The sequence below is a fragment of the Schistocerca serialis genome, chromosome 3, assembly GCF_023864345.2.
Source record: "Schistocerca serialis cubense isolate TAMUIC-IGC-003099 chromosome 3, iqSchSeri2.2, whole genome shotgun sequence".
NCBI classification, from domain to species: Eukaryota; Metazoa; Arthropoda; class Insecta; order Orthoptera; family Acrididae; genus Schistocerca; species Schistocerca serialis.
The window spans coordinates 136,514,448-136,539,234 of record NC_064640.1 but is presented as its reverse complement, the minus strand read 5'-3'; the positions used below and the strand labels follow the sequence as shown (position 1 = coordinate 136,539,234).

Sequence of the window (24,787 nt, the reverse complement as noted above, 5' to 3'; positions counted from 1 at the left end):
ATACATGACCTAACTGATGTCATTTCCAAAAGAAATGGTATAAAAAGTAAGAGGTGCTCTGATAGCTAATAGTACAAGGAAACTGAATATTTATTTATTTAGGATTTTTTTTTTGTTTTTTTTTTTTTTTTGCATGGAGTCATAGATATGACGGCTTTTGCAAATGTCAAGTACAGTTACAAACATAAAATATATTTATATCTTAGCCTTACAGGTAGTAATTAAACAGTAAATTGATGCTTGTCAAAATCATTACATCTTACACATAATAATACAGCCAACTATTTTTTATACATTATTTTACAGCTCTTAAACTTAATCATTTAAAATTCGTTGAGTGAATAGACACACTTTTCAATTAAGAATTCTTTTAGTTTTGATTTGAATTGCTTTTTATTACTGTTTTTCATGGACTCTGGCAGTTTATTATACCATATCAGTCCATTAGTATATATCATTTTTAATCTTATCCTTTCTCGGTAGTAATTATCTTTTGGACCTGGTGTTGTGGTCATGTATATCACTACATTTAGTTACTTCAGCTTTCTGTGAGACAAAAAAAGTAATTAATTTATACAAAGAGTATATGGTGAAGTACTTGTGATGTCCGGAAACATTACGGCAAGAGGCTTTATAGTCTAGTGCATGTATAATCCTTAACCCTCTTTTTTTGTAGCAACAGTACTCTGTTAAGGTGAATGTCTGCAACACAACCCCATATTTCTATACAGCAGCTAAGATGGGGATAGATTGTCCCATAATACACAGTTTTAAGCATGTGGGTGGGTACCATTTTGGACAGTTGGCTAAGAAGATACAGTCCATTACTGACTTTTTTACATACTGAGTTAATGTGGCTAATCCACCGAAGGTTTGAGCCAGATGGACCCCTAGAAATTTACACTCGTTTGCTTCCACTGCCACTATACCGCATACCTCATTTACACGAGTGCTGTGAGTTGCCAGTTGGGGATTTATTTACACTGACCTTTCATCCTTGTGCATGAAAATATGAACTTAATTCTAGTATCCCATTACTTGCTGAAAATGTCAGTTCCTCACAATCTTTACCATGAAATAAAACTGAGGTGTCATCAGCATAATTTACAGTGTGTGAGTTAATGGGGTGTACATCACCATTAATATATGCTAAAAAGAGGAAAGGTCCAAGAATTGAGCCTTGAGGGACTCCCTGTCTCACTGTTTCACTTGTGGGTTTAAAAGTTAAGATCTTATTGTCAATTTGATGTGTAAGTTTAGTACACTGTTTCCGGTTCACCAGATAGATGGATAGAAGTTTCATTGTTGCATCAGTGATATTGTACGCCCACAGTTTTTTTAAGAGAAGCTCATGGTTCGCTGAGTCAAAAGCTTTGCTCAGGTCAAGGAATATTCCAGCGGTGTGCATATCCCATTCTATATTGCTATATACTTCTTCGAAGGAACTGGTAACTGCAGTGGTCATGCATAGGTCTTTTCTAAACCCATGCTACGATTCTGTAAGCATTTTGTCTCTTGAGAAAAATGTTGTGAGTTGTGATAGGATAACTGTTTCAAATATTTTGCTGAAAGTAGGGATTAGTGATATCGGTCTATAATTTGAAACTTCTTCTTTACTACCCTTCTTATGGATTAGCTGAATTACACGTATTTTTAAAGCATTTGGGTATATGTTTTCATTAATACTACAGTTGAGAAGATAGGTAAGGGGTTTAGTTACTTCATTGGACTATTTCTTTAACACATACTTGAGATACCATCCCATCCAGATGAATGCTTGTTTTTTAGCATTTGTATTGTGTTAAACATTTCCGGTTGATTCACCTCCATAAATTCGAACTCTATACCATCCGTGACATCATTTGGTGTGCCAGCCTGTAGATTTATAATAGGGGCTGGTTGGTCAAAAGGCGAAATAAAATGCTCATTGAATAAATTACATACTTCATTTGGATCTATCACTAGATGGCCCTCGTGTCTAATGCTAACTGGTTCACTGTGTCTCTTGCTGGTGGCTTACTGATGTTTACTGATTAGTCTCCAGGATGCTTTACCTATGTTGGCTGAACGCTCTATTGCAGCATTGTTTAACTGTTTCCACAAGTGTAAAAGGACTGTCTTAAAATTTTTTTTGCCTTGATTGTACTTTTCCTTAAATATATGTAGCTTTGTTTCCTTATATAAAGTCAAGATCGTATATATTCTGCCTTAACTTAATCAGCCTAGATGTAATTTTCAGCCTAGAATTACTTTAAAGACTAGAGTTGGTTCGTACCCTGGTTGTTTCTTTGAGAGGGCAGCAGCTGTCGAAATACTTCAGCACTGTCTTATAAAATTTTTCCCATTTGTTTTCTGACCCTTTAGTTTGGTAAATAGTGTCCCATTTCTCCTCTGCTGACTTAGTTTTGAAGGCGCTGATGTTGGTGCTATCCAGGATCCGCTTCTTCTCAGTTATCTTAGTTGCTGTTGGTACACCAAACCTTAAATATTCTAACACCTGACAATAGTGATCTGAATAATGGAAATCAACACTTTGAAAGTTAACACTGTCTTTTTAATTTTTGTTGACTGTAACGTAGTCTATCTTACTGGAGCTTGACTCTGTTACTCCAGTGTCGGAGTTCACTATATCTGTGAGATTATATGAGTTTAATATATCTGTTATTTTCAAATAGGTTATACTACAGGAGTTTGCATCAATATTTAAGTGTCCAACTATGCTAAGGTCAGTAGGGCCTGTTTGTTTAATAGCCCTGTTAAGTGTATCAAGGTAGTACAACACATCTGTATTTGGTGGGTGGTACATACCAATAACTTTATGTTTAGCTAACCTGCTTGTATGGTGTTTGTTTATGTGGACCACAACACCAGCCATTTCGATTGTTCCTTCTTTGCAATATTGTTCAACACATGAAATTTTCTTAAATTGAAGATGCTCATTTACAAATATTGCCACCCCGCCCCCTTTATGTCATTGCCTGCAGTAACTCTCTGCTAACACATAACCATATAATTTGTAATACTCAGTTTCATTGTCTTTTAGTCCATGTTCTGTAATTACTAACAGGTGTGGTGAATTCTCATCCACAAATACTTGCAGCAAATTGAGTTTATTCCTAAGACACTGGATTTTTAGGTGCATTATCCTAAAGGGCACTGATATTTTGCAACACTTTGTGACGTGGTATTGTGCACTGTAATGACAATTTACTCACTTTCTAGTCAGTTTCTTCGGCATGTGAACAGGGGTCTTTCCAATCCAAGGGGTTTAGTTCAGTAAAATCGTATTGCTTGAAATTGAGGCTAAAAAACATGGTGATTATAATCTAAGCTGATTGGGTCAGTGGTTTTATGCAGCTCCTTACAAAGTTTTGTTATCTGGTTCACTAACTTCAGCTTTCCATTTCTGTTTAAGTGAAGTCCATGCCTGGTATGTTCTTCATGTTTCAGTTTACTTATGTCCAGCAAGTGCACATGATTTAGTTTTTTTCATAGTTTCTGCAATTCTACATTATAGCACTCGGTTTCTGTATTAACACACGGCCACTGCGCACTGGTAGGTTTATTAGGGTAACATTTGTGTTGTACAGTTTTGGCAATAACTTCCTGTAAACTGCGTATGCTGACTTGCTCTTGTTTTTGTAATCATCATTGGCCGCCAATGATTACAACGTGGTCGTCTTTTTTCAGATTGTTTGTTTCTGATAAATTCTCAACTGCAGTACTTAATGTAGCTCCGGGTTTAACTTTTGCGAATACAGAATATTTGTTGTGTAAAGCTTCATGAAGGGGAGCTGAAAGGCTTTTTCTGTGGCTGTCCGCATACAGTAATAACTTTTTTGTGCTTCCAGGCATTAGAATCTTTCTGTTTTGGCCTTTATCGGAGGACTCATTATATTTACTTTCGCCTACACTATTCGTTGTTTCACTGGCTGAGGCTGGTGCTCAAAATGTATTCAATGTAACTAGTGCACCGTTTCTAGTGCTTTGTTTTTGTTTTTCACTTTCTTGACGGTTTCATGTTCTGTTTTCGGACTTTTCTGCAGTCCAAGTTCATTTATTTGTCATTTCGACATATTCTGAGTTTGATATTACATTTTTTTGTCATAAATAACACTTTTTTTTTTTTTTTTTGCAAATCATGTTTAACAATATCATTCAAAGGACTGAACATGTCAACATACTGGGCCTGTCCAAAAATTTGATATGTTGCACAGGTCATGCCCATTGATAGAAAGTACATACCATTCTTGTTGTGAAAAATCTAATAAATACACTGAAACTGCCTGCTAGTTGGTTGCCACTCAGCTTTACTATAGACTACATGGGGTTATCACAGTAGAAACATAGGTTATAGACTGATGCCAGCAACTATATCTCTAGCCTTAAAAACTTCACTGTATATATTAGATAAGATTTCTAATGAAAGATAACAAACACAATAATTGTAAACATTTAGAAGGAAACTCCATGCCAGATTAAACACAGAGACTTAAACTGGAAGACAGTATGGGCGAATCCACAAGCTCATAGATGCGCTCAGCCATATGCGTGTTTTAAAAGTGATTTAATCTTGACAGCATCACATATTGCAGTGATGCACTAGCAACAGCTGCACCTTCCCAGAAATTTTGCTACTGGTACAGATAAACTTAAACTGACAACTCATTCGTACTGTCAGCACTGTGATATGACTGACAAATCCATACACCGAACAGTAGTTACTGCAAAAGTACATGTCTGTGGAGATGGATATAGTTTAAAATGAATGAGTATTAACAAAATAAACACCTGGAAATTAATGTTCAGGGATGTTAGGAGTGCTTCAAGCGTCCAAGACGTTTGCATGTTTTATATATTTGTGTTCAGAAAGGGATGCGAATCTATAGCAGTTCTTCACTACATGTGGAAATTGTTGGGATCCAGAAATTTTGTAACTGAATGAGTTTTAGGAAAACAACCAAGGAATAGTACACTGATGCGTGATTGTTCACTTGTGATGTAATCATTTTAATAACAACTCATGACTGGGAATATCTTAGGATTTAGCCTGGCTGCTTCTGTTAGCATGCTAGCCCTATCTCAGCTGTGTAAGTGCTGCTGCTGGAGGGTGAGTGCCTTTAAGAATCAACGTGGCCCTGAAGTATAGTGCGACTGATATCTTTATGAGGCATGTGCGCCAGTGTGTGGAATGCTAGATTGTTAGCAGGAGCAACATAGTGCTGACATTCTCTGTTTATAATGTATATGTAGGATGTTTGTGGCAGTTACTGGCAGCCAGCGGATGTGTTGTCCACAAGTTGAATCCTGTCAGTTGTAGATACATGTGTGATGGTACTACCCCTGATGTAGACAGTGTATAAACACAAGATAAAGAAGATTTGGCTGTCTCAGAGTGGCTCTGTGTAGAGCGATTAGTCGCGCTAACTTTTCACTGGGGACAGCGGCAGCTGCACTTAGCTCTGGGCCACTGCACACTGCCATGCTATGGTGAGATTTGTGTGGGCTGGAAAGACGATTAAGTGTGGGGCTCTGCCTCATATTTTTGTAGTTTGTTTTAAATATATTGGTTGCCTATCCTATCCCCATCCTATGCTGGAAACTGTTTACATTGTGAATTTAGCAATGTGATATTTTTCAGTTGAGACTGTTTATGAGTATAGTGTAACCCCGCAGTGTCGGGCTCCTCCAAGGAAGTCTTACAGTGACACCACACATTAATAATGCAGGGACATTTCTTGCAATTTGCTATTTGTTTTGCATGAGATATGGAAGTATTTGTTAAAATAATGGATTGTGCTAATTGTTTAACACGGAATATTGACATAATTTTTAAAAAAATATTGCACTTGGTAATTGATCAGTCTTGTATTTACGTGGTTTTCTGTGGAATACGGACAGAGAATCAACAATATTGTAACGCACTATAAGTAACAATGGAGGTATGTGGTAATATGTCAGTATGCTTACGAAGGTACATGCAGGAGTGTATTTGTTGCTAAATAAAGCAGTACAAAAATTATTTGATGAGCATATCAGAGTATTTTGTTAAAATAATGCACTGGATAATTATTAAACATTGAAGATCACATATTTGCATATATCTTAGAATGGAACCTTGGGTAATTGGAAAAAAATGGTAAAATTAGAGCAAATTACAGTGGGAGGGGAAATTGCTTACAGAAAATTTCATGGCACCATTAATGTACAGTAAATAAGCCAAACAATGTAATGTCAAAGTATCTCACCTTATAAATTATGATGATATTTTCTGCCTTTTTTTCCCAAGTAAATAGCTTTGATGCTTCCTCTCACTACAGTGCACAGATCTTGAATGATGAGGCACACACAATTGCGCTAGTAATAAAAGGAGGGTGAGGGAGAAGGATCTTGATTCTTATTGACCCAGGGAGAAAGGGGGGAGGGGATGGTTTCCTGTTGTCCTATTGGCCATGATCAGGGGGAGGATAACCTTGTCTTAGATCCTTATCTGGGCTAGAACTTGCACACTGAAGGGTGACCTTCATTTTCCCACCAATTTCATGTCACACAACTGTCCAAGATTCATTGGCAGGGTATTAGAATACATTCTGACCTTGAATGTACTACGTGTACAGACATAAGCAACCTCGTGACTGGTATCAGGTTACTTCATGACCTCGAATGAGCCTCATGCAAATGCCAGAGAGGCATGGGCAGTGACTTTAGTGGTCTGTCACCCAATGTTTATGTTAGCTCATTCTTTCACACCTACCCTGTGATATGCTCTGGATATTGGAGGTCTGTACCTTTAGCTTTTCACTGATCTGAGACACTCTTTGATATTTTGTGACTGTTTAGAAATAGCCTGTACGCCATGTCTGTGCAACATATGGCTGATTCTGTCTGTCATCTTGGGAATGTGTGGCAGAAAGGCAATACCCGACATTTCTTCTTCCAAAGTGACACTTTCTGCACACATTATGAGCATAATAATCAACTCTCTTTATGGTAAGACATGCATGAAAAAGCTTAGTGATGGCATGCTCCAGGCTCCAGTGAATCACTGAGTGGCACTCTGGAAAACAAGGAAATTTCATCAGAGCTGACAAGGATGTCTTGCGGTTTAAGTTTGAGTTTCTTCAGCTTCTCAGTGCAATGTCCTGAGTCTTTTCTGTATGTGTCAGTCTTCCCCATTTGTGGCTGAGCCAGAGAGCCCAAGTGTTTCATCATTTTATATGTCGGTGAGCCAGGAGCACTCATGACTAGTCATAGTGGAATATTATCTTTGTTGTCTTTTTGGATATTTGCTAATCCACGTAGCCGAGGTGGTGTGGATTCTGTGATGTGCAAATTCCTCTGTATTTCTGCAGTGAGAAAAGAGAAGATGCCTTCATTAACGGATTTGTATTCCCTGGGAGCTCGACTCTAGTTTGCCACCAGTAACGAAGGGTGAAGCTTTGACAGTGCCAGCAACTCGTGCTGGCAAAACGTTAGAAAAATCATCAAACAACTGTCGGCCATAGAGCCCGAGACAGAAGCCAACAGGCTATTTGTCAACAAGTGGCCATGAAAGCTTCAATAATTTTGAAATGATTCACTGCAACACAGCCCTTTTTGTTTCCACAACATTAATGAACATTTGAAAGGCAATTTTAAGTCTGGTTATTACCAGAGACTGGACGTTTAGGCATTATGAATCATTAAAGTTGGCAGGGAAAGTGGCAGGATAAATAACTAAAAAAGGCAGTATAAAAAAAGACCTCACATTATGCCTATTTATTTACTTGATTGCAGTATTCAGACAGCCACACAATCAATATATATATTTTAACATTGTGTTGTATTACATTTTTAAAGTAACTTTAAAGTTTAATAGTATATTGATCAAAAAATGAAAATGTTTCTTAAAAACCTACGCATAGCAATGCCTTATCAGCTTATTTGTGGCATATGACAACATCCAAATGCTTTTTGAAGATTTCTAGTCATGTTGAGTATCCTGTGAGACAATACATTTCTCAGCTGAGAAAATGATCTCTCAACATCTACAAGAGTTAATTTGAGCAAACATAAAACATTAAACTATTGTAAGATCCCTCTGTACTGCAATAGAATTGTCACCCTGGAATTTTTGAAATGTTACTAAGTTTGTCAAGATCAGAATTTAAAAAAAAAAATCATTTTACACTTTTCCCTAACTAATGAACCACATTTCTCTGGCACACTCTCCAGTTTTTGCACAACGTGATCCACAATTTTCATTGACTTCGTCAAAAGCTGTCCTATTTCTTGATGCTGGCAGATCACTTGAGGCATGAAAGCAAACTCAGCTGCAATGAAAATTAAGTCACACCTCACTTCCGAAGATTCAAGGAATTTCTTTGCTGCTACTGTTGGAGAGGCTTCATCTTCCAGAGCGATGACAAATTAATACTGGAGTAATTTGAAGCATAGTAAACTGCTGCAAAAATCCATGTCCCCCATCTTGTTATGATAGTGGAGGCGGTAGAAGTATATTTTGTACAACATCTTTAAATGTCTGAATCCCTGACGGGGGCTTCCACAAAGGTCTTAATGCTTGAAATCAGTTTGTTGACATCTGGAAACAAGTTTCATATCTTTTTTGGCACAATGTGAAGCCAATGTGCTACACAGGCTGCATGAAGCATGTTTGGAAGTAGCACTTTTAAAGTTGTCCCAACCTTTTTTCATGTATGGTGCAGCATCTGAGATGAAAAGTAATACATTAATGTACTGAAAATTTCTTCAGGCCACAATAACTGTAATGAACTGATAAATAGCTGTGCGATAATTGGATTGTTAACTTTTCCCGGACACTCTGTTGTAAGCAGGAATGCTATTATTGATTCATCTTCTGAAGAATGTAACAGTACAACAGTGACTGGCTGAAGGATGTAACAGACCAACAGTGACTGGCAATATCGGGTGTCTATATTTAAACTTTCCCCATTTAACATGTAATACAGAAACTAATTACCGTACAAGTACCAAACTTGGAAGCATTAATGTCCAGAGTATGGGGTACATGATATCCATGTGCCACAGCTCCACTGTCCAGTTCCAACTACGGCCTCCAGGTGCCATGATCAGTCATCGTGATTCATAGTCTCACACGTGACCAGTCATAGTGCACTTGTTGATTTGTCAACATAAGCTTGGACAAAAGGAGCAGGGCATTATTGGTGAAATTCTGTTATCAAAACAACAGTAATGCTCCAGCTGCACTTCGAAAATATCAGCTGCGGAAAGGATTACAGAAGGGTCCTCTTTCTCCACCTGCTGTGTGGAGCATGATGAAGTAGTTCGAATCAACTGGAGTACTGGCTGTCACTCCGGGAAGAGGCTGACGATCGGTTGCACCACAGGTATTTGATGAAATCACTGTTGCTGTGGCAGACAAAGCTGCGTACAGTTCCCGATCGTCAGGCAGTGCGCATGTTGTGTCACGGCAGTTGAACATCCTGTTGTCCACTGTACAGAAGATGCTTTGAACGATTCTCAAATGGTATCTGTACAAGATGCGTATCCTACAGTAGCTTGCACCACAGGGTGCATGACGACAGTTGACTTCGCTCTCCACTTTCTTGCAAGGATTTAAGTTGACAAGGGTTGGCCCTGGACCATCCTATGGACAGACGAAGCTAATTTTTCTCTGATGGACGAGGTAAACACACAGAAATGGATGAGGTAGACACACAGAATTGCTGAGTGTGAGGATCTTCACCTCCAGTCACTGTGTGTGAAGTTCCTCTGTATGCTGAACGTATCACCGTATAGTGTGGCTTCATGTCTACATTCATAATTGGCCCATTCTTTTTTGAACAGATTGGCACTCAAGGACCAAGGACATGCAGTGTGACTGGCCAACGTTACTGTGATATGCTTCACCAGCATGTCATACCTGCCCTACAGGAGAGAGACGCATTGAACTCAACAGTTTTCATGCAAGATGGGGCCCCACTGCACATTGGTCATGAAGCTCACTTGTTTCTCTGAAACACATTCGGAAATGATCGAATTATCAGCCAATCGTTTCCAAATGCTTGGCTGGCACGGTCACTAGATCTCACTCCCTGTGATTCCTGGTTGTGGGGCTACCTGAAGGACAGGGTTTACCAGGAGAACATGTACACATGTGCTGATCTGAAGCGTAGCATATCAAGAGAGGTAGCCAGCATAGCTACGGACATGCTTTGTTGTGCTATGCAGAACACAGTCCTGCACTTTCAGACTCTTATGGACTCTGATGGGCGCCATATTTGAGCCCCTTTTGTAGCAGTAATGGTACCAGTATGCAATGGTATGATATGCTTTAGCATCACATTAGAAGTGTTGCAATTGAATTGATTCTCCATTATTTCTCTCCCCATGCCCTTGACATTAATGCTACCAAGTTTGATACTCGTACGGTAATTAGTTTTGGTGTTATAACATGATAAATAGGGAAAGTATAATTATTACCACCGTGTACTACCCATAGGTCATTTGACTTGTCAATTGAGATCCAAATCTCTTTATCTTTTACTTATTCATCTTCGATGATTTTCATTACTTCATCATAACATTCACTTGAGTAACGTTTTTGCAAACTTTACTCTAGGATTCTGTAGTTTCCACAAAGAGAATCCTACACTGTTAAAAGCATTGCACAAGTTGAATCTAAGTTGTGATTTTAGACTCAGTGTTGCAGTTGCCGTTGAAAGCAAAGAAAGCTTCTTCCTACTAGCCTTGAGTTTGAGTGTACTAATATGTTGAGAAATGAAATATTTCTTTCTGTAGCACACTGATTGCGTTCATATTTTGCACAGAAGAATTTTACCAACAGTAGATACTAGTAGCAATGCACAACAAATATATAAAAAGGCAGAAGAACGCAACATATGATTGTGGCATTTCAGTGACAGAGATGTAAATCGTACAAATTGATATTCAAATTGGAAGATAGATTTAACACTTTAAAAAGGCATCCTGCCAAAGTTATGGTCTCTGGCTAATGCATTATTTCTCATACACATAATGAGTGTGTTGTCATTGCTGTAGCTGTATCCCACACAGTTGAGCCATCAGTTGTTAAAGAAAAAATGACTCTGTTGATGACAGTTGGGAATTGTATAGAAGTTGTGACACCACTGTTGCTCACATCTAGCTGATCTTCTGTACAGTCCCTTGTGCAGCATGTGGTCTTCTGTTATCTTGAAGCAAATTGGTGTCCTTTGCATTTAACTGTGGCCTCTTTGCTCAGAAAATATTTTGGGGCTTGAGCAAGAATTAATGGTAGTGTTCTGTGGCGGTATTTGTGCCTAATTTATCAGTGATTAATATATATATACCGACTGTGATTGTTGATATTGTATCTGAAGTTTGACATTCCCAGAGGCTAAAATTTAGACGCATCTGATGCTACGAAAAAACACAGTTTTGGTTAATGGTAGCTGTTGCTAATGTATGCTATTCAAAGAATCAATGTTGTTCAGTTGTTCTCCTATTCACAGCATTGCAGAGGAATCCAAACACTGCACTTTGACATGGTAAAGTGTTACGTTGATCATCCATGGTGTCTTACCGTAAGAACAGGAAACGATGTTTAGGTGTAGATTAAGTGTGAAAAAAACAATCCTATAAAATTTCAGTTTCCTGGCTTGCACCATTAAGAATGTACACTGCTTTTGCATTACCTTTTGGTATCTCTGTTACTTAAGTAAGATAATAATTATTGACTTAATGAAAAGCATTTGTTGCATAAAAGAAATGCCTGCTTTTTGCAGCTTCTTGTGAAATTGTGAAAAATACCTCAAGAAGTGGGGTGATTGTAGTTGGATTGCATCATGGTGAGACAGAGGTAGTGATATCAGATATTGGATTGCAAGGTATACCCAGGAGAATTTATACATTGTCAGCAGGACAGTTGGACATTGTTTGACAGACTAGCAGCAAAGATAGAGTTGACTGCAGCATAATGCAGCTCTCAGATATTATGTCCAGTGCAACTCTTGACTTCCTGCAGGGATTGAAACCCCCTTTTTGAGCTCATGCATGGCAGGCACAGTGTCCCTCAGCCATTGCAACATTTATTCTTACAGTATGCTGCAGTCATCCCCCCTTACTAACTATTCTTCCTCCCTACTCGTAAACCATGGGAGGTTCTTTGATGTGGACTGTGCTGACATGGGTATTCTGATTTTGGTCGCTCTTCCAGCTCCTTGGGGAAAATAACTTCTTTTGCCTCATGTCCTGAGAACAGCTGGAGGCTGAAAGGGGTGTGGAGGAAAGTTCCAGAAACCCACCCAGACATTTCCAACATGGAACTGAAATTCCAAAAAAAAAGTAAGAAGAAAGAAGAAACTGAAGGTAAAGACTGCTCCAATAATCCCAGCGACCCTCCATGTCCCCATCACCATATATAGAAATATACAAATTGACAACAGTCCCTGACAGCAGGTAATACTGGCTCACATTGAATATTCACATAAGTTATCACCATTTATTCTCATCCCCCCTGTCCCTTAAATGCACACAATGATTAAAAAGTAGAACTGCATCAGCTACTTCTACCATCCCACTGAACTTGGAATACTTAATTGTACTATACGCAGCAGTTGGTGTAGCCCCACAGGAAATCCAATTCACAGTGGACTAATCTTCTATTCTTAGACATTGCAAAGCATATGACAAAAATCAAGTTGATATGGTACGGCATTGAGTGGAGTTAGCACATTGATCCACAAGATGAATTTTTATGAACAGGTTCCACTCAGTACTTCATTGGAAGCAGTAACTGCATCTACATGAACACACATCGATCTTAGGCTCTGTAGAATTTATCTACCTCCAGGTGGGTCACACACCAGCAGATCACAGATTTGATCCTGCAACTACTTCCACTCCTATTCATTCTAGGGGATTTTAATGCCCACAGTTCTTTGTGAGGCAGTTCAGAATTCTCTCTGTGAGACAATATAGGCTTCTAGTACAGGTATTTTTTGGTTTCATCTTTGTGTTTTAAACTCAGGCCTCTCACTCCTTTTAGCCCAACATATGGTATGTTCTTGGCTATTGATCTGTCACTGTGTAGTCCTAGCTTTCCTCTGTCCATTTGCTGGTAGTTGCGTAATGATTTATGAAACTGATCATTCCTGAACGTTATTTTTTTGCTAGACTGATACCCATCAGAAAGCCCTTCATGCTGGAATTTAAAGACTGCTGAATAGCATAGATCCACCATTTCCTTAAACCTTCAATTTCCCTGTCATTGAGGAAGTGAAGTTATCCTCTGACATACTATTGCTGTGATATTACAAATGACAAAAGTGGCAATCCCTCTCTCTTCAGGGCCTTTCTACCAAAATCCTATGCCACGGTAGACCCATGAAATAGCTGCAGTCATTAAAAATCTCAGAATGGCACTTAATCAATTTAAACATATCTATTGAGGGATACCCTTATCACCTTGAAAGGCTCTGAACCTGGGCCCACTATCTAATTAAAAAACACAAGAAGTAGTGTTTGGAAACATTTGTAACCACCACTGCAACCCTTACATCCTCCTCTCAGTTATGGAACAAATTATGCTGTATTTACAGGCACCAGTTATCATATAGTGTCCTTGAAAGCTATCAGGATGGCACCAGTCAACCTGGCATCACCATCATTGCTGAACAAATAACAGTTGTTCTCTGTACAGGCTTCAGTATCAGAAAGTTACCCACCTGCCTTTAATCTCCATAGAAGAATGAAATTCTCAATCCTCAGAAGCATACAATGGCCCATACAATGAATAGGTACTCCTCACCGCCTCGGCAGAATACGTACATAATATTCTTGCACTTTTTAAATGCATCTGGCATGAACGTGAGTCCCCCACCCAATGGATGGCTGTATCACCCTGTTTGTTGTACAAATGTTTTGAACGTATGGTGAATGGATGACTTATATCAGGGATGGTCAAGATTTCAGCTTGCAGGTCATGCCTGGGCCCGAGTGCCAAAGTCCTGAGCCTCACATCACATTTCCCCCACTGCCACGCCACACTGTCTGGGCACGAGGAGGGGGGAGAGGGACAACAGCGTACATGCCACATTTAAATGGATGGCAGTTCAGTCGGAATGCATATGACTTGCTTTTATATTTCATATTTCCCAACAATATAGATCACAAACAAAGCAAGTTTTCAGTATTAATTATTTTTGGTGTGCTGAAGACATAATTTATCTGGTACAGACTGTTGGTATACAGACAGACGCAGACAATTTCACAGAGTTTCACGTTCAAGTTAGTACACAATCGTGACTTATTTAGTTTTGTGATTGAAAAAAGGTCTTTCACAAAATACGTGTATTGAAATATTACAAAATAAATCTCGGGTGAACAGCCTAGTATGAGTGTGCATAGGACACAATATTTTGGCAATCGACCACATTGCCATCATCACCTGATGATATTGTGTCCTATGCACACTCATACCAGGCTGTTCACCCGAGATTTATTTGGTCATAAAGTACGTGTGGAGAAATTGAAGAATCATATTGAAATATTGTAGCACTCCTACAATCTCATTATGGAGACTTGGGAAACCTACTTTGGAAAAGCAATATGAATTGTTTTAATGTAGAAATATTTGTAATTAAAACTGGAATTATATGTAAATTGAAGGTGGATCGCTGCTGCCAGCTGCAGCAGGACATTAGGCAGAATCATCAGTGATGAGTGTAAAGCATTCAAATAAAAAAACTGGAATTACCTTGCAAGTCAATCAGTCACATCTACACAGGCACAGGGGTGCTTTCAATTGAAATGGCAAATGGTCTCAAAAACAGCTCGAAAACAGATGTAAGACTGACAGTGTCCTCAAAACCTTTATAAAACTATCATTGTAATTCTTGCATGGCTACAATGAATTTATCAAATCTCGTGCTTTCCTTAACACCAGTAGTCTTGGGGAACTGGATTGTCTTTGTCAGAGTTTTCTTTTTAAATGCATCACCATCAAATCAGAAAGTAGTTACCTTGCATTGTCTTACCGTGGACAGTGTGCAGCCAAGTCCATTTGAAATGTGAAGTCTGCAATGCATTCTGGATATTCAAATTTTCGTTCCTGCACTCCTGTTTCCTTCATAAATTCAACAATAACAAGATTTCGTTCCAGGCATGCCCCTTGATTTAACCAATGCACTTTGCAGTAATATATGAAGTCTCCGTACTCTTCATTCATTTTCAATGAAAACTGTTGCAAATGAAAATGGAATAATGGGCGTGACATCATAAATTTTACTGTTCATGCCACCAGTTTCTTCAAGTGCTCCATGCCTGCAAATTCAGCACCAAATGCTTTTCGATGTACAGAACAATGAATCCCATCTGTCAGTTGTTTTATTTTTTGCTCTTTCATTGTCAACTAAAAGTTTATATTCCTTCTGAGTGGTACTATAATGTCGTTTCATAGCAAATGAGCACTACCCATTGCTTATGCGAATTGAGAATTCTCATCCATCTCTTCTGTCATTCTCATTCCTTTTAAAGGATTGTGACAGTAGATTGCTAAATTGCCTCTTTTGCTAGAAATAGCCACTGGACCATTGATAGGCCATGCCTTGGACTGCACACGTGAAGTCTTATCATGCTGTGTCCGGCCCTGATTTATATGGACTATCAAGGTTTGGTGACTTCTATCTAAATTTCACTGTAGGTTTTCTCTGGACTCATGGCCATGTCGCACTCACAGGAAACTGGTGTTGCTGATCATTTGGACAAGGAGGGTATCAGAAAGAATGCCCTAGAATTGTAGACATGAGCCCTTATGGAAGACCCTATCCTAACAACTTTTAGTGCCATGGAATTGCAGCCCATATATTCTTTCCATTTTTGTGGTCTGATTACCTATCACAGCCTTTTCCAGTCCATGTTCTTTTACGGTCTCAGCAAGGTAATTGACTTTCTTTACCCTCATAATGCGGTCTCTCTCTGTTTCAAGGAATTTCAGTGTATATTTGTCATTCAACATGAATTTAGTCTTTTTGAGATCCTCAGCCCCTGTTCTGCTGGTGACCCTTTCTGGGTGGCTGATGTGGATGTTCGCTTCCTTTGGGCTTTCTGAGAGTATCCCAGAGTTATTTACAAAGGGCAGGTTTTAATTCCTTCTGATTTCTTCCCTAAGAAGATCAGGCATATTACCACAAACTGAAACAGAAAAATATGTGACTTTTCTTAATACGTGTTAAAATTGCTTATAACATGTGTTCAAAATAAAAATGTAAGATAAACATAAGAAAGCACATCCGTTATCCTACAATCTTTCTTTTCCTTTCCTTAACTAGTGTTCAAATTGTCAGCCCCCAGAAGAGTATATTCATGATATCACTGACCAGCACAAAATACAAGAATACTTTTTTTGACGAAAAAAGCTAATTTTGAGAGTTCTTTTCAACAGTAGTTTTTTCCCATGGTATCATTTCAAATTCTGAAATAGAGTTTATTTTCTCCATTTTACAGCAAATTTCAGGTAGCGCAAGGTTTGCCATTCCCTTCCCCTTATTGTTTTATGTAAAATATATTTTACGATAAGAAGACTGAAACGTCCTTTCTGAGAAAAAGTGCCTGTATGGGTAGATATGAAGCAGCCTGTGTATTCAGCCTTTTGCTAACTTAACATGCATCTGCTGTAACTTTGCAAGTTAAATTGCAACGAATCTGTGAATGGAATGAGCTTCCATTGAGCTATTGTCATGTGTACACGTTTGAATTTTTGCTGCAAAAATACTTCCTCATTTTACAAGTGATGCAGTCCACACAAGGCTGGTTGCTTTGCATACATACCACTTGTATGAAACCTTCTGTGCACAGCATTCAGTGATGATGTAATTTCTTGTTGATGTCTTCTGTAATAATAATAAAGTGTTGTGTGGCTTCCAGTCTGGTTTGAGTTTTGATTAGGGCTTTAGTGTCACTTTTGCCACTTATTTATTCAAACATCAACTTATTTGGCCTCATGTGACAGAGCAGACTTTGTTTGACTCTGGGCCTGTACAGATTGTTTCCATCAGTTCCCAAACTTAGCTAGGAAACAATGCAGTGTGCGATAGCAGTATAGCATTGTAGTAGACATGGTGAACGCAGTGTTGATTCCAATGTGTTGCGTGCTGTGCGTGACAGAGGAGAGGCTTGTTTCCCCTCACACCTATCTGCCAATGTATAAGGGGTAATAGTTTTATTATGCTCGTGGCACCCCCCACAATAAGTGTCAAGTTACATTGTGGATATAGTAAATGGTACTAATAGATTTGATTAGTTGAAATTCACAGAGGGATCTCCTCCATATGACACTAGAATTTCTGCTCCACCTCTCTTAATGATTGTAGAACTTTTAATTGATAATTATGTATTTATTATCAAGACAGCTTGCTTTTAATTTTGGTACTTAACTATTTCTCTCCATCTGTCTGCCCTTTTGTTTGCATGGGGTGGTGGCATTCTGAATTTCCTGCTAAAGTGAATGCTCTGTATGTTTAATATGTTTTATAATATTGCAGCATTGAGTTATCAGTAGCATCTTGAAACAGAGACCAAAAAGTGTGTGGGTTTGGCGGTGATGAAATGATTAATGTCATAATATGTTAGCAGCCATATGTTAACACTTCAGTTTTGATACACTAATGGTGTACAAACATTATTTATCTATTATCTTGTTTTATTTGTCTCTGAATGTAAATATTAACCTCAACTTTGTCTGTTTTTTTCTTTCATTTTAGTAAAAAGACTGACAACAATCAATGGTGGGAGCTGTTTGATCAGAATACATCGAGGTTTTACTACTATAATGCAACTTCTCAAAAGACTGTGTGGCACAGGCCTCAGAACTGTGACATAATTCCTTTGGCAAAACTGCAGGTATGTTATTCAGAAAAAGTGTGGAAAATACTAGGGGATTTGATTTTTTGTTATGATTATAAAGAGCTTTAAATTAACTTGTCTTTGACAGCTGTTACAGTAAAATGAAGTTATTTCAGCTGTAAGTCTGCTTCTTCAACAACAGAGGTTTTATTGAACACCAATTAAGTACAAATAAATTACAGAATGTAATAGATCCTGATTCTTCTTGAGTGAACAGAAGCAAAAGTTTCTAGAGAAGGATTTGTTTTGGCCCTTAAAGTACTCTGGATGTTTGTGCTGGAGAACACTATCAAGTTTGTCCAGCTGGAAAACATTTGGATACAAACCACTCTCTCGGTGTGTGGACACGCTGTCGGTTCACTCACATAAGGCACAACATGTGGTCAAATGGAAAGTGGAGGCAGCACCCAGTAAGTGCAAATTAAACATTGACAGCATGGAGTAATGAAGTCTGAATCAGTGTCCAGAAAATAACGGAGTATCGCAAGGTTGTCATAAATAAATCCACTGGAGAGCATGTGGTACACATCGGTGAGCTGAGACAAGGGACACTGAGGTGGTCTATGATAGTCCTAAAATGTGGTACTGTTGTTTATCCACAGGACCTGGCATTGGTGGATTTATAGCTCTTTGCCCAGCCTAGCAACCTTGGTGGATGTGTGTGTAATTATATTGATTGATCCATTGATATGTCGCGTGTGATTATTAGTTATTATGCACCTTTTGGCTGTTTGACTATTAACAATGGCCTAGACTGCAAATTCTGACAGTTTCAAAACTGAAGTCTTCAAATGCCAATTGAGACAGATGAACTGTAATATCTGCCCACAGTTGTGTTGTATGTTCCATAAATATGCTGACTATAGTTTTATTATGTTTAGTTGTCAAAAGCGTTTCCATAACTTTTATTCGGAATAACCTCTCTTTGATTTAATTCTGGGACTCAGTGTTCAAGTTATTAAGGAATTGAATTTTAAGAAATCATTTTTCATGATGAGCTTCAGCTGCTCATTCGAAACTAATCAAATGTCTTCTTGGCAAATCGAAACCAAATGTGGAGTGCTCATCTGCCATATAGTTTTAACAACAATGAAGGTTCATTTCTGCCCACACTACTTCAGACTAGGGAACATTCCCAGGTGTAAATAAATGACCTTACTTGGCAGGTATGTAGAGGGGTCAAAATAATGCTATACATAGTTTTCATTTTTGCTCAGTTTCACTTTTAAGGGACAGAAAACACACTGAAAGGTAATTTAACATATGAGGGTTAGAGGGAATGTCTTCGAAGCCATGAAATATATATATATATATATATAAAAGTTTCATATGTAAGTTGAAATGTATTTAATGATCTTGAAAACTGTGTAATCAGCTTTTGTAGTAATTCGAAATTTCGCAGAATGCTCCACCACCTTGAATTAATTTTGCAAAATGAAAACTTTTGTTACAACACAAATTAAAGCAGCTTTCCTGCCACGTTGTCCTTGTGTAATAAAGCTGGCTTATGGAATTCCATTTTTGGAAAACCAGTTGTACCCAATGTGCTGTTGGGGTAATATCAACGGAGCTAATTAAAATATAAAAACATTCATTATTATTATTATTCCAATTATTTGTTTTACTTACTTCTGTTTTATATTTTACATTGTTATTTTCCATTTTAAATTCATGTTTTTTTTTAGTTTACTGTTTCATGTGCACGAAAATAATAAATAACTCCTTATTATGGTACAAAATCATCACAGTAATGATAATCTGTAAAAAAAAAAAAAAAAAAAAAAAAAAAAAAAAAAAAAAAAAAAAAAAAAAAAAAAAAAAACCTTTTTTTTTACGCCATGTGCATTAAATGACAAAGATTTCTTCATATAATACATGTGACGGACAACACAATGTAAAACAAAATTCAGTATGATTCTGAAATTGTGGTTGGCTATCCTCTAAATATTCTGATTTGTAGGAGACACATTTCAGTACATCGGAGAACCTCAGCAAAGCAAATTGATTGTGTATTAGTGACTGCAGGTTGATTATATTGTTCAAGTGGAGATTGACATCATAATCATTCCGCAGAACTAGCTCTGAAAATCTTGTCACAAACTTCTGCCAACACTGAAAACCATTTATGTCCAATGGCTGTACTTATCCCATCAAGTGTTTTAGGATCACCAGATGAAAAAGTTCCTTGTCCTCAGGTAAGATGCTCAAAATGGCTCTTTCACACAGACCACGGCAAGAATCTTAACAAAATACAAATTTTTGCCCTGCACTGGGAAAGAAACCTTCTGTCAAATATCTTTTGACGTGGTCAGATGTTAGTTTATGGTATGTTGATACCTTCACAAGAACATTTGGGCTTCAAAAAGAGATGCTCGAATTCTTGGTCAAAAAATTCCATTAGTTTCTTTCAAAACTGTGAGAAGAGGGGGGGGGGGGGGGTTACAAATCGGGCACTAAAATTTGATGCTGAATATTGTTTGATATTGTGTTGCCTATCGTGTGTATTACTGAAGAAATTTCACTCATTTTTATGTGCATTGTGTAAAAAACCTTATGCTTTAAGCATTTCTTTATAGATTATCATTATTGTGAATATTTTGTATCATAATAATGAGTTACTTATGAGAACAGTATACTAAACTAAAAAATGAATTTAAAACATAAAATAACAATTTAAACTATTAAAAAATAAGTAAAACAAATAATTAGAATAATAATGAATATTTGCATATGCATGAAAAAATGTTATGTCATTTTATTAACTTTTTAGCTTCAACTTCAACTGAAAAAAATTTGTTTTACGTTAATACTCATAATACCAGCGCTATTCACAAATGGTGCTCTGAAACAAGGTATGTTTGTTGGCAGAATTGTACTGACAAGGCATTGTACGCATAATCTTACTATTGTTTCTTATTGTCTTTTAGGATATTCTTTTTTTATTTCAGAGGACCGCTGCAGCACTATCAATGTGATAATGAAATGTGCTATTACCTTATGTAAATAATGACTAAATTTGTTCACAATTATAATAATCACAAATAATATTTCTATGTAAGATTTTAATTACAAATTACTTTTGAAGGACGTTTTATGATAACAGCATATCGCATCCACAGTTCAGTAGTGGGGAGATGTTACAAATAATTTTGTACTTTCTTAGAGATATTGGGAGGTGTTAAATGTCATTTCCAACAAATGAAAAATGGAATTGCAGCCAGTTAGTCAGTATTATTCAAGTATGTGACTTTCTCCATGTTCGACATGTCAAATAGATTTTTGACAGGCTATTAACCAAATGTACCACACAAATGGGGTTTTTTCTCAGAATACTAGTAATACTTAACAAGTTGATCATGCATTTTGCTTCAGACTGTATATAAACTTCATGAACTCATGTGACTCTTCAGGCTTTCCTAGCTGCTCAGTTGAATATATGAAGCTCAGATTACATTGTGTAAATTCCACATTTCTCAGAAGCAACTGGTCGACATGATCATGTAGTTGCTGCTGGTTACAACTGGCTATTAGTTACTGCTAATAGTCACCATCAGTAACCAAGTGATGGTGCCGAGCACTCATCTTGATGAAATGTTGTGGTATTTACAGAATGTGATCTGGTGTCAGAGAGCTATATCTTCCTTCTTCATGAAGTGATTTTCCTTTATTTTTTGGAAATACCACTTATATACCTTAAAGAGTATTTCACATGTTAACATACTTAGGAGAAGTTTGATACAGTAACTCCTAACTGTTGACTTAAAGGAAACCTGTGTTTGGTGATATATGTTTGGTGATATATGTTTGGTGATATATGTGTATTAAGCTGTGGTCCAAGGCATATTTCTCTGCCTAACATTTCGTTTTCAACCCTGGAGACATCATCAGAGGCTATAACAAATCATAAAGCAGTTTTAGCTTTAAGCAAGCTCAGCAAGCCAAACTGTTTATACATATCCAGGCAACACACTGTTTGTGAAGTCATCAGACCACTGCCTAAAATTGCGGAGTCACACTGACATGTTATGAAGCTTTATTTATTACTAAGGCCCACAGCACATCAGCCTTCAATCCTTCTTCTTTTCTGTATTTGCAGTTCAGCTTTGTTTGATATTGTAACTGTGCTTTGAGTCATAACCTTTGATGATTTCTCCAACATTGAAATACGAAATATTAGGCAGAGAAATATGCGTTGGACCACAGCAATGCACATAATGCAGATATCGCCAAAAATGCAAATACTGGCTCTGAAAGCCTGCAATGTGTGATAAAAAGAGAAACCACTTGCTTGGAAACTTTAGAAACCAATTTGCATGAGAAAAGAAATTGTGCAGTTATTTTCAATATTGAGAATGTTAGTTATGTTTTCAGTCAGAGCCTTCTTTGTATAAATTCATTAGATTTAAAAGAAGGTGGAGGAGGAGGAGGAGAGGAGGTGGTGGTGGTGGTGGTGGTGTATAATACTTGAAACATACAGAGTGTATCATAATCATCATCATCATTTATCATCATCATCATTTAAGACTGATTATGCCTTTCAGCGTTCAGTCTGTGGCATAGTCCCCCTTATAAAATTCCCCATGATCCCCTATTCAGTGCTAACATTGGTGCCTCTTCTGATGTTAAGCCTATTACTTCAAAATCATTCTTAACCGAATCCAGGTACCTTCTCCTTGGTCTACCCCGACTCCTCCTACCCTCTACTGCTGAACCCATGATTCTCTTGGGTAACCTTGCTTCTCCCATGCGTGTAACATGACCCCACCATCTAAGCCTGTTCGCCCTGACTGCTACATCTATAGAGTTCATTCCCAGTTTTTCTTTGATTTCCTCATTGTGCACACCCTCCTGCCATTGTTCCCATCTGCTAGTACCTGCAATCATCCTAGCTACTTTCATATCCGTAACCTCAACCTTATTCATAAGGTAACCTGAATCCACCCAGCTTTTGCTCCCATACAACAAAGTTGGTCGAAAGATTGAACGGTGCACAGATAACTTAGTCTTGATACTGACTTCCTTCTTGCAGAAGGGAGTAGATCGTAGCTGAGTGCTCACTGCATTAGCTTTGCTACACCTCGCTTCCAGTTCTTTCACCATGTTGCCATCCTGTGAGAATATGCATCCTAAGTGTTGTGGCGTAACAAGACAGCTACGCCACACTGAAGTAGCCGAAAGGCACGCGTAATCTCACGTATGCTAGATAGAGGTCTGAAACAGGATACGTAATGAATGGTAGCAAGAAAAGTATGTAGCTGCTATTATACTTAACTTTTAATCCTTGTTGTATACATCGTTCTTGATGAGACATTTCATACGATAACTATCAAACTATGTAAGGCTAATGGCGCCTTGCTAGGTCGTAGCCATGGACTTAGCTGAAGGCTATTCTAACTGTCTGCTCGGCTAATGAGCGATGCTTCATCAGTGTAGTCGCTAGCAATGTCGTCCGTACAACTGGGGCGAGTGCTATTCCGTATCTCGAGACCTGCCTTGTGGTGGCGCTCGGTCTGCGATCACACAGTGGCGACACGCGGGTCCGACATGTACTAAATGGACCGCGGCCGATTTAAAGCTACCACCTAGCAAGTGTGGTGTCTGGCGGTGACACCACACTAAGTACTTGAAACTGTCCACCTGTTCTAACTTTGTTCCTCCTATTTGGCACTCAATCCGTTTATATCTCTTTCCCACTGACATTACTTTTGTTTTGGAGGTGCTAATCTTCATACCATAGTCCTTACATTTCTGATCTAGCTCTGAGATATTACTTTGCAAACTTTCAATAAAATCTGCCATCACAATTAAGTCATCCACATATGCGAGACTGCTTATTTTGTATTCACCTATCTTAATCTCACCCAGCCAGTCTATTGTTTTCAACATATGATCCATAAATAATATGAACAACAGTGGAGACAGGTTGCAGCCTTGTCTTACCCCTGAAACTACTCTGAACCATGGACTCAATTTACCGTCAACTCTAACTGCTGCCTGACTGTCTATGTAAAGACCTTTAATTGCTTGCAAAAGTTTGCCTCCTATTCCATAATCACGTAGAACAGACAATAACTTCCTCCTAGGAACCCGGTCATATGCCTTTTCTAGATCTATAAAACATAGATACAATTCCCTGTTCCACTCGTAACACTTCTCCATTATTTGCCGTAAGCTAAAGATCTGGTCCTGACAACCTCTAAGAGGCTTAAACCCACACTGATTTTCATCCAATTTGTCCTCAACTAATACTCGCACTTTCCTTTCAGTAATACCTGAGAAGATTTTACCCACAACGCTGATCAAAGAGATACCTCTGTAGTTGTTACAATCTTTTCTATTTCCATGTTTAAAGATTGGTGTGATTACTGCTTTCGTCCAGTCTGATGGAACCTGTCCCGACTCCCACGCCATTTCAGTTATCCTGTGTAGCCATTTAAGACCTGACATTCCACTGTATTTGATGAGTTCCGACTTAATTTCATCCACCCCAGCCGCTTTATTGCACTGCAATATATTGACCATTTTCTCCACTTCCTCAAATGTGATCCTGTTTCCATCATCATTCGTGTCCCATTGTACATCGAAATCTGAAACATTACTGATCGTATTTTCACCTACATTGAGCAACTCTTCAAAATGTTCCCTCCATCTGCCCAAGGCATCAACAGGATTCACCAGCAGTTTTCCTGACCTGTCCAAAATACTTGTCATTTCCTTCTTACCTCCCTTTCGAAGACTGCTAATTACACTCCAGAATGGTTTCCCAGCAGCTTGACCCAAGGTCTCCAACCTGTTTCCAAAGTCATCCCTAGATTTCTTCTTCAAAAACTTGCGTGGTTGAATGTATACTAAAATAGAAGCAAAAATATTCCAGTGAACTGCTTGCAAATTAGCTGGGAAT

At 38.1% G+C, this 24,787-nt stretch overlaps 1 protein-coding gene across 2 annotated transcripts in view; it reads left to right on the top strand.

Moving 5' to 3' along the window:
• The window catches only part of LOC126469841 (filaggrin), a 358,695-nt gene that overhangs the window by 174,082 nt on the left and 159,826 nt on the right, over positions 1–24,787 (top strand). For both annotated transcript variants that reach the window (XM_050097137.1, XM_050097136.1), the window contains exon 3: positions 17,745–17,883. In XM_050097137.1, coding sequence (XP_049953094.1) covers positions 17,745–17,883 — 139 coding nt within the window. The remainder of the gene's footprint in view (positions 1–17,744; positions 17,884–24,787) is intronic.